The sequence below is a fragment of the Saccopteryx leptura genome, chromosome 5 (assembly GCF_036850995.1).
Source record: "Saccopteryx leptura isolate mSacLep1 chromosome 5, mSacLep1_pri_phased_curated, whole genome shotgun sequence".
In the NCBI taxonomy this organism is placed as follows: Eukaryota; Metazoa; Chordata; class Mammalia; order Chiroptera; family Emballonuridae; genus Saccopteryx; species Saccopteryx leptura.
In genome coordinates this window covers 145,479,987-145,490,199 of record NC_089507.1, presented here as the reverse complement: position 1 = coordinate 145,490,199, position 10,213 = coordinate 145,479,987, and the positions used below count along the sequence as shown (strand labels likewise).

Below are 10,213 nucleotides of genomic sequence, written 5' to 3'. Positions count from 1 at the left end.
AAGATAATGAACTGGCTGTCATCCCTAGAAGGTGACTGGTGAAGATTTTTTTCATAACGTGTGTTGTTGGCCTTCGTGCAAAATGTGCCCACAATCTATGTTCCCACCACGACCACACGAGGCTCTGCTCCCTGGGGCCATGGCCTGTCTCCCACGGGGTTTCCTGCCCTCACCTACCTCCACAGGCTGTCCTCAGTGCAGAAGCCCTACTGCCATCACAGCGTGTGGGGTCCAGTGCCCCTGCCCTGGGCGACAGGACCCCACTGCCTCAGGCCCTGCACTGGGCACTTGCCTACAGATGTGTTAGAGGTCCCTCCTTCCCATGTCTCCCCACATGTCACTCAGCATCCAGCTTTCCCGGCCACACCTGCAGGTGCCATTCTGCTATCCCGCCTCCTCTTATGTCTCCGTCCCTCCTTCCCCTCCCCCCCCCACACTCCCACACATTCACATGGCTGCCACTTACTCCACTTGCACCATCATTCCTATGTCTGTTACTTGTGTCTGTCTCCCCATAAGAATTTGAACTCTGAGGGCAGGGAGATTTTTCTCCCCTATCCGCTCACTGTTGTGTACGAGGGCCCGGCACAGAGCAGGTGCCCTGTCACTGCTGAATGAAGTGATGACTGGCATTAACCTGAAGGGTCTGAGATGGCGGAAACCAGGGGGTAGGGCTTGGCTGGCTGAGACCGGGTCCCCTCCCCCTTCAGGAGTGACTTTAAATAGTTGGAGCCCACGGTGCAATATTCATGGATGCAGAGGGCTCCAGTCATTGGACACTTCCGGCTGGTACCTGACTGGAGGGACTATCACGTTGGTGGAAATTAGCTTTTCATCAGAGTGATATTTGCTTCCTGAGAAACTATAGTTCAGATTATGCTGGCGGTGAGTCTGACATCACGGCTTCTGAACACACAGCTTCACAGACGCCTGTCCTCCCCAGCTACGAGAACGGCTGGGCTCTCATGCATGTGGCCCACACTGGCCTGCCCAGCGGGGGGTGGCGGGGAGCCACACACAGCAGTGCTCACTCTTGCTGCCGCATTGGGAGGTGCTCACAGACTGGGTGCCGGCCGTGTAGGAGTGCAGAGAAATGGAGTGAGGGCAGCACCCACGCAGCGTCCTGGAGCCCCCAGCCCGAGCCAACACTAGCCCGAAGGTCCCCCTTGGAGGGATGGTCTAGACCATGTCCATTCTCCTAATTCTTTTAAGATTGAATTGACCCATCCTTAGCCCTTCCCTCTGAACTTGGCTGTTCCCAGCCTCCGTCACCTGCAAAGGATGAGACCAGACTCCCAGGCACAGCCAGGATGTCCTAGTGGCCCTGGCACAGATCGTTGACCATAGTACCTAAGAGCAGTGTGGGTCCTAGAAGGCCCGGCTACCATGAGCACAGGTGGACATCCTAGTTCCTGTCTTGTGCGTTCTCTTATTTTATCCAGTTCACCAACTGTTCTGAGGTCTGCTTGGGGGTTGCTGTGTTGGTGTGTTCACTGTTACAAAGACGCTGTAACTGCTTTGCTTTGCTTTATACAACACACGTTTATGTCACAGTCTTTATGTATTTATGTGTTTATTTTGAGAGAGGCAGGGGAAGAGACAGAACATCGAGCTGCTCCTGTAGGTGCCCTGACTAGGGACTGAACCGAAAACCTATGCACTGGGACAGCGCTCCAACCAACCGAGCCATCTGGCCGTGGTTTTATTTCCTGATAGATTTTTAGAGACAGAGAGGGGAGAGGAAGGGAGGCATCCATTTGTTGTCCCGCTCAGTCATGCACTCTCTGGCTCTGATGGGGGATCAATCCTCAACCTTGTCGTTTCGGGATGATGCTTTTAACTCAGCACACTGGCCAGGGCTTTACCATAATCGTTAAAAATGCACTACGGCCTGACCAGGTGGTGGCGCAGCGGATAGAGCGTTGGACTGGGATGCCAAGGACTCGGGTTCGAGACCCCGAGGTCGCCAGCTTGAGTGCGGGCTCACCTGGTTTGAGCAAAAGCTCACCAGCTTGGACCCAAGGTCACTGGCTTGAGCAAGGGGTTACTCGGTCTGCTGTAGCCCCTTGGTCAAGACACACATGAGAAAGCAATCAATGTACAACTAAGGTGTTGTAGCGAGGAACTGATGATTGATGCTTCTCATCTCTCTGTTCCTGTCTGTCCCTGTCTATCCCTCTCTCTGACTCTGTCTCTGTAAAAAAAAAAAAAAAAAAAAAAAAAAGCACTATGAACGACAGCTCCTGAAAGGACCCTGGCCAGGGTTTTAGGAAAGCAGTTTTCGGGAACCAGGGGTCTGCAAGAACAGGCGTGTGGTGCTGATGCGCAGCCCGCCACCGGCCGGAGCACGTGGTTACACGCATGCGGGCTCCCTGCTTACCGGAGCCCTAAACACAGCCCCCGGCCCTGCCCTGTGACATGCAGAACACAGGAACAAAAGGCTCTGCCGGTCATCACCTGCACGTCCAGTGTCAGCACTGCGAGAGGAGTCGGAGTACACAGTGCGTTCAGTCTGGGCTATGGCAGGATGCAGAGGAGGCGACGTTCACAATCGCCGTCTAGCTCCTGTATTAATAAATGCTCCAGACGCTCAGGCAGAGTGAGAATAGTCCATGCTGCGTTCACAGCTTTTCTCTGACAGTCGGTAACAAACAAAAGGGCCCCAGTACTTCCTACAGATTTTCTGTCAGCACCGCCCTATGGGCACATTTGCCCCGTATTCACAGACCGTGCATAGCTGCAGGGTTGGGTGGCCTTGGCTCTGGCCTTGGAGACATGCTCCCAGGCTCCAGGGAACAGGTTGCCAGACCTGCCGGCACAGCAGCAAACTGGCTCCCTGCAGTTCCCAGGGGCAGTGCTTCTGGACCTGGGGGCCTAGGCCAGCTTGAGGCACTGTGTGTTGAAGCTGTCCCCTTCCCTGCTGGCGACGGCCTCTAGCAGGGCCTGCTTCTTCTGCATGCTGCGGGAGGACTCCAGCTCGTACATGGTGGTCAGGTTGAAGAGCACGCTCTCGTGCAGGGCGCGCCCAGGCTCCTGCTGCACCATGGCCTCCAGCTGCCGCAGGGAGTCCTTGAGTCGGCCCAGGTAGAGCAGGCACACGGCCGCATTGTTGTTGGCCTGAGGGGTGGGGGCGCAGGTCAGGACGGGCGCAGGCACTACTGTGGCTCTGCACAGGGGCCAGCGGGGCTGGAAACCTCCCCCAGCCCAGGCGCCGCCCAGGACATGGCTCAAGGCCGCAGGGGTGAGCTGACGTGTGCTGCAGCCTCTTACCACCGCGTTGGTCGGGTCGATCCTCAGAATCTCTGTGAAGAACCTGTGAGCTTCCGCGAAGTTGTTCTGACCGAGGTGAAGGAAGGCTCTGGAAGGTAAGGGGCAAGGAAACGGTGCTGGTGCGTGCCAGCAGGACTGGGAGGTGCTCCCAACCGCAGAGAGGACAGGATGTGTGCCCGATGTGACCCTAAGCGGCTGGGCAGTGCAGTTGGCTCACCACTGCTGGCGTCCTGGTTAGGAATTCCAGCATGCCTGACCTGGTCAATTCAGGTGTCAGAACTGCACCTGTCAGTTTCCTGCTGTACAACGGGCCCTGTCTCAGCCGCACTTTCTGTTCCTCAGTGCGCGTCACCAGGGTGCGGGCCTCCTCTCAGCAAATATGCTCTAAGTTCACGTCACTACCAAGCGTTTCAGCCATAAAAGCCCCTCCACACCCCCAGCACAGCTGGCTGGGGCACTAGTCCCGGTACATGCAGATGCCAATGTTGATGAGGGGGCAGTGTTAGTGCTTTGAAAACTGGGGGGACCTTAAAGTCAGTTTTGTGGCTAAAAAGAACAAGGCTGTGAGTCCAGAAAACACCGTGCCCTCCCTGGGTCTGATCTGCTGTTTCGGTTCTGAGACCCAGGACAGGAGGAGCCTGAGGCTGCACGCCATCTACAAGGCACACCTGTTCATCAGCACCACAGTCCTCCCCTGCGGTCCGTCCAGTCTCTGCACCACTGCCTCCACGTCCTGGAAGTACTTCTCAGCCGTTTTTATGTCTCCAATCTGCTTTGACAAAATTATTCAGTCAGTTCAGGGGACAAATCTATACCTGCACACAGTTCCCTAACCTCACATTATGAAGACATGTATGTATCAGGCAGGGGACGTGTTGTAACCACTTACTAATTACTACTTTTGTAAAATATGGGACACATTTAGGCTGTGGGAAGTGGACATCCCTGCCTCAAAAACTAACTCACATCATGTTATAAAGTCACACGTGTTACAGTCTGCCTACCGAGAGAAATCCTGGCACAGTATTAAATAGAATAAAAATAAAGGACTCAGAGCTGACAGAGGGCTGGCAGGGACACTGTGTTAGTGGGAAAGATAGAGAAATCTTGGAATAATACTCTTTGCTACTTACTGATTTTCCTGGTAATTAGAAACTTACATCCTCATAATTATTAAAACACTAGATTTAAAATCTGACTCTCTTAATTTTAAAGAGAAAGAGAAAGGGGGGCGAGGGGGAGATAAGAGAACATCTATTTGTTCTACTTATTTATGCATTCATTGGTTGATTCTTTTTTTCCCCCTCCTTACTGTTTATGTTATGATTTTAGAGGGGAAGAGAGAGAGAGAGAGAGAGACAGGAGCATCAATCTGTTCCTGTATATGCCCTGATGGGGGATCAAACCTGAAACCTTGGCGTATCGGGACGACAGTCTAACCAACTGAGCTACCCGGCCAGGGGCCCTGACTGATTGGCTAAGAGTTGGAGGCAGCTTAAAAACGGAAGCAATATAAAAAGGCAATTAAGCCCTGGTCGGGTAGCTCAGTTAGACTGCTCTCCCAATAGCCAAGGGTGTGGGTTTGATCCCCGATCAGGGCACATACGAGAATCAACCAATGAACATATAAATAAGTGGAGTAACAAGTGTTTCTCCCTCTCTCTCTAAAATCAATAAAAAGGGGGGGGGCAATTATAAGTAGTATATCTAATAGCGAATAAAACTAGTTAAAACAGAGAAGTGGATAAATACACAAAAAAAGTAAGCAAAATAAACCAAATCATAAATGTCAAAAGAGAGGCAGAAAGGAAATTGAAGTAATTATGAAGAGGACTATTTAACCGAACTCTGCAAATATATGTGAAAAATGGAGCAAAGAGGTCATTTTCTAGGCCACTCTGAAGTACCAAAGTCAATCCCAGAAGGGGATGGAGCTCCCTGTGGGAGAGAGCCCAGCAGGAAGTAATGACAAATGACCACTGCTGCTGCTGCTCGCAGACCCGGGAGCTCGGCCTGAGCATGTCTCAGGTTCCTGCCAGTAATGGCTCCTTCCAAACTTCCGGACATGGTGCAGAGCACAGAGACCCCTACCTCCTTCTGTGAGGACAGACAGAAAGCCAGCACCTGACCCTGCACACACACACACAAGCCCAGAGACCACCCCTTCAGTTCTACTTCAGAGAGGAGGGACACAGCCTACAGCTCTGCCTACTGGCTCTGCCCTGCAGGGACCAGGCACTCGGGACACTCATAGCTGCCAAGGCCCCTCCTTCCCAGAAGGACAGATTGGGCCCAGGGGAGCTGGTGAGCAGGGCACGCCCCTCCCTGGAGGGCACAGATCACAAGCTCCATCCACCATGTTCCCACATTCCCACACCGGGACCTTGACCATTTGCTCCTACCCAGTTCCTTGTCACAGCAGCTAAACTGAGTTCCACTGACTGTTGCTCCCGCCCCGTGTGGTAGTTCCTCCCCAACTGGGCTGCGCTGAGGTTGGCACAGACTGTCAGTGACCCAGTCCCTGTGCCCCATGGCTCCCAGGCAGGGCAGTGCTCACCTGGAGGAAAATGCGGCCAATGCCACTGAGCAGCTGCGGCTCCTGCTCAGGGTGGAACTGGATGACCGAGAGGTACGTGTCCACGGCCAGCACGTAGTCCTGCGGAGGGAAGCTGGAGATGTCAGCAGTGGGATGGTCGCTCTGCGCAGGTGCCCGCAGACACCTGTGCGAACAGAGGCCATGGCGACATGTGATTGGCAGGAAGCAGGAGACCCAGCAAGTGGCCCTGGCCCACCCTGGGAGCACATGCTGCCCACCTGCATGGCCAGAGGGGCCCGTCTGCCCCCTGTGGGGTCGCAGGCCATGCTCCCATCGCGGAGGCTCTGAGAGCCACTGGTGGTCACTAGGCCCGAGTCTCTGCTACCTTCTAGGGAGCTATGAGCAGTCCCCCTGGACTAACACTTCCGTTCCAAGAGAACGACTGGGCACCCTGGTGAGTCCATCCTGTCTCCACCGGCCACTTACAGACACCATTCTCACAGCTTCTCTAAAACATTTTCTATGCTAGAAAGGGAGTTACTGCCTCTAAACGTAAACACAATGCTCAGAAAGCAGCTGAGATCGTGAGGTTCTGCTCAGACCTACACGTCAGGTCTCTTGAATATCACATGGAATGCTCTTCCGTGAACGAGATGTTTATACAGGAGCAGTCAAAAAGGCCATGCAGACCACCATGCGTGGTGCCTGTCCGTGTGCACTCCCCTGTGCCCTCATGGACACCCTGGGTTCCCACTACGCCAGCCAACCTGGCTGCCCGCTGTGGGCACAGGGCTGATGCTGAGCAGGGACAGCAGTGCTCGCGCCCACAGGGAAAGGGCCCATGCTGGAGCCCTCCAGGGTGAGGAGGCAAGTCTCAGAGGAGGGGTCTCAGCAGTCCAGGTGCCTGGACCCACTGTTTCCCCTCACTTCACAAAACCCTCATCCTTCTGTTTCAACCTTGTCCAAACTGGGGCTGCAGGTATAGTCTGTTAACTGGGATGCTGTAACGACAGGTGGCAAGTGACATTCCCACTTGCAAAGGAAAATAAGAGCCTCTCCGGTCTGACACCTTCAAGTGTGGCTCGTTAAAGTGAGTTTTATTCCACACGCCATGCTCATGGGGGCTGGGAGCACCTGCCCTGTCCCCCATGGACTCCTGGCTGTCCATCCCACTGGCCGCCACGCTGCGCTGTGGTGGAAGCGTGGGCACGCATGGGTGCGGGCCTGTATGTATGTGTGCTGAGGGGTGCCTCTTGTGGAGTAGGCAGTTCCTTGCTGCCTGGCAGCCGGCGGGCCCCGGGGGAAACTGAGACCCATCTAGCCTCCCGGAGACGGTGGGACAGCTCAGCGCATGTCCACAGCAGAATCACTGCATAGTTTACATCCAGTGTCCTCTGATCCAGGTGGACAGAGGCAGCCCTGAGGCCCTGGGAGGGAGGGAGTGCTCAGGCGACAGGGGTCTTGCCAGAGGCTGTGCCCCAAGTCACGTTAGAACACGCCTCTCCCAGGGGACTACTTTGGGGCACCTCTACAGGTGTGGGGACCACCCATGAGGGCTGGACACTTAGGGACCCACGGTGATACAGGAAAATGAGAGGGGGACGCCCAGCCTGTGACAGGCAGCGTGGCCTGGGGGCGTACTGCCCGGACATTCAGGGCTGGAGCATACGGATAGGTTTCTCATCATTAGAAAGTTAATATTCATTTCACTCTAATAGAAATGTTACTCAGCATAATCAAATGGCTGACTAAAGAACTCACTGTTGCCTGGTACAAAGGATTCAGGCCACATGTGCCTGCAACGCTGAGCACGGCCACTAGATGGCAACAGAAAGCACAAGCTTGCATGGCCTGAAATACAAAATTTTCTTTTTTTTACCTCGTGGAAATGAAAGATTAATCTAAAATTTCAAATTCAAGTGCATTCATCGTGAAAGTATTTTTAAACACAGTGATGTGTTCTGTACTGACATTCTCTACATTCTACCAACAATGAAGGCACAAGACTTAGGTTAGGTGCCTGGTGGTATTATTACTGTGACATTACAACAAAAAAAAGCATTCTCATACCATAATTTTCTGTTGGTGTGTCTTAAAAATGCAGAAAACAAAATAAAGAACAACCAAACCAACACACAGTGGGACAGCTGAATGCCCCCGAGGAGTTTCAGCGCTGTGACCAATGGCACGCCAGCCCCGTGAGTTCACATCTGGCTCCTGTCCTGTGAGGCTGTGACTTCTGGGGAAGCTGACAGGCTGCAGGGCTGGAGGGGTCAGGACCCCAGCCTCGGGGAGCAGCAGGGTCACTGCGGAAGCTGCGGGCTCGGGCACAGCTGCCCTCCTGCCCACACGTGCCCAAGGGCAGGCTGAGGGGGCCAGAGGACCAGGAACAGGGTCGCCGGCGAGCAGCTGGCCTTGTATGAAACGCCAGACATGCAGACTGAAGGAAACCACTTGGAGCCAATGGGAGCTCTTACCCGCCTGCCCTTCCTGCTGAGCTGAGGGGCTGCTGGGACTGCAGACCGGAGGGCCCCGGGGCAAAGGGTGCTGCGCAGTCACTGCACCTGGGTCACATACCACAGGGCACAGTGCCAGCATGGGAACTGCTCAGCTCTGGCCCCTGGACAGCAGGTCCTGGCCACACATCACATGTCTTTGTGACTGAACAGATGAGCTGCTGGGGCTCTGAACTGACCGCTGCGCCCAGCTTCCCGCACCCTGCACAGCCTGTAGAGCGGCGAGGAGGCCACAGCAGGGCTGGATGGAGCTCTGCAGGCAGGTCTCCCGCTGGTAAATGGCTGTCCTGCTCAGCTCTGTGGAAAATCAGGCTTGGGAATGACCTTGGGGGACATGGGGGAGCTCCTGCCTCCTCTCACAACAGTCCCGAAGGCGCTGATGGCGCTGCTCCCGGCCTTGGTGCTGATTGATTGCTGTGGCAGCTTCACTCTCAGCACCTGCAACTGTGCAGCTCTGGTGCCGTCACAGCCAGGCCAGGAGTGGGCTGGGTGTGGGCTGGGTGCTGCCGGTTCCCAGCAAAGAATGAGCCACATGACAGGCTGCCGTGGTCTAGAGATGAGCCAGTCCGAGGGAGGGAGGAAAGGAGGGAGAGAGAGGACTGGGGAAGACAAAGGACCCGCCAGCCATCCAGCCTCTGCCATCTGGCTGGTAAGCTGTCCCTCCGGCTGCACGCTTGCTAGCTTGGGGCTGCGTCCTGTCTGAGGACGCAAGTCTCCTGGGGAAGCCCAGCTCCAGATGCCACAAGCATCTGTCACCCAGTCAAATCCAGACAAGAATACCCTCCCCTGATGCAGGGAGAACAAAAGCCACCTTTCTGGGGTGGAATTCAGAGGAAACGAGAGACAGAGAGGGTGTGGAGAATGAATGTAAATGCGATTGTAATGTCATCTTTGAGACTCCCGTTCAAAAACTTCAACTTGACAGTGAAAATACTCCATTCTGTGGACGTTTCTGTAGCAGTCACAGCGCTCAGCCCCAGAGAGCGCCCTTGAGCCCCATGGGGGAGCCTGCCCACATCCCCGCGCATGCACGCACCTTCATCAGGAGCAGGCAGTTGGCCATGGAGCATGTCACCCGGCCCAGGCGGGACTTCCACAGCTGCAAGGAGGCTGGAAGAGAGGAGCAGCGGTGAGCAAGTGGTCTGGAGAGGACTGAGGTCTCTGTCACCACCTGGGTGCTGGTGGGGGGCCAGCACACGTTACTGGCAGCGCTCTGGGCAGCAGTCAGCCGTGCAAGAGACGCAGCAACAACAGCACGGCAGAGCTCAGCCTCGGGAGAGATCACAGAGCCGGGGCCCACAGCACCCTGAGAACACCTGACCCTGTGGAAGTGAGTGGGTGGAGGTGCTCCCTGGGGCGTCCTCATGCAGGGCTCTGCCTCCTCCAGGCCTCTACTTCCCAACGATTCAAATGGAAACAAGGCTGCCCCTCCTGTCCTGACCAGGTAGCTCGGTCGGTTACAGCATCGTCCCAATACACCAAGGTGCAGAATCGATCCCCAGTCAGGGACACACAGGAATCAAGCACTGAGTGCATGAATGGGTGGAACAACAAACTGCTCTTTCTCTCTCTCAAATCAGTTTAAAGAAAAGTCCTTCCTGCCTGCTTCATGGAACTCTGTCACGATCAACATGACAAGGGCACAGACGGGCTGCCCGAAAGGTCATGAGCACTTGCTAATGTGAGGCAGAGCTGAAGCGGACCCCTGGGGCGTCTGCATGGGCTGTCACGCTGCCCCGCCCCAACCGGCTTTCTGCCCTCAGTAGTTGAGCCACTGGTCTACTGGCCCACATGGGCGTGAGCTTGGCCTGTGCTCTTGTCCCCTCCTCTGTCCTCAGCCATCTCTCCACTGATTCCAGCCCAAATGTCCCTGGAGTTGCCTGGGATGTGG

At 55.1% G+C, this 10,213-nt stretch overlaps 1 protein-coding gene across 4 annotated transcripts in view; it reads right to left on the bottom strand.

Annotated features, from left to right (window-relative positions):
* Window positions 1–1,556: 1,556 nt before the first annotated feature.
* TRAPPC12 (trafficking protein particle complex subunit 12) overlaps window positions 1,557–10,213 on the bottom strand; it is a 33,939-nt gene continuing 25,282 nt past the window's right edge. For all 4 annotated transcript variants that reach the window (XM_066385825.1, XM_066385822.1, XM_066385823.1 and 1 more), the window contains 5 exons: window positions 9,359–9,432; window positions 5,828–5,926; window positions 3,939–4,039; window positions 3,271–3,358; window positions 1,557–3,117 (listed from right to left, as the gene is read on the bottom strand). In XM_066385825.1, coding sequence (XP_066241922.1) covers window positions 2,875–3,117; window positions 3,271–3,358; window positions 3,939–4,039; window positions 5,828–5,926; window positions 9,359–9,432 — 605 coding nt within the window. In that variant the 3' untranslated portion in view covers window positions 1,557–2,874. The remainder of the gene's footprint in view (window positions 3,118–3,270; window positions 3,359–3,938; window positions 4,040–5,827; window positions 5,927–9,358; window positions 9,433–10,213) is intronic.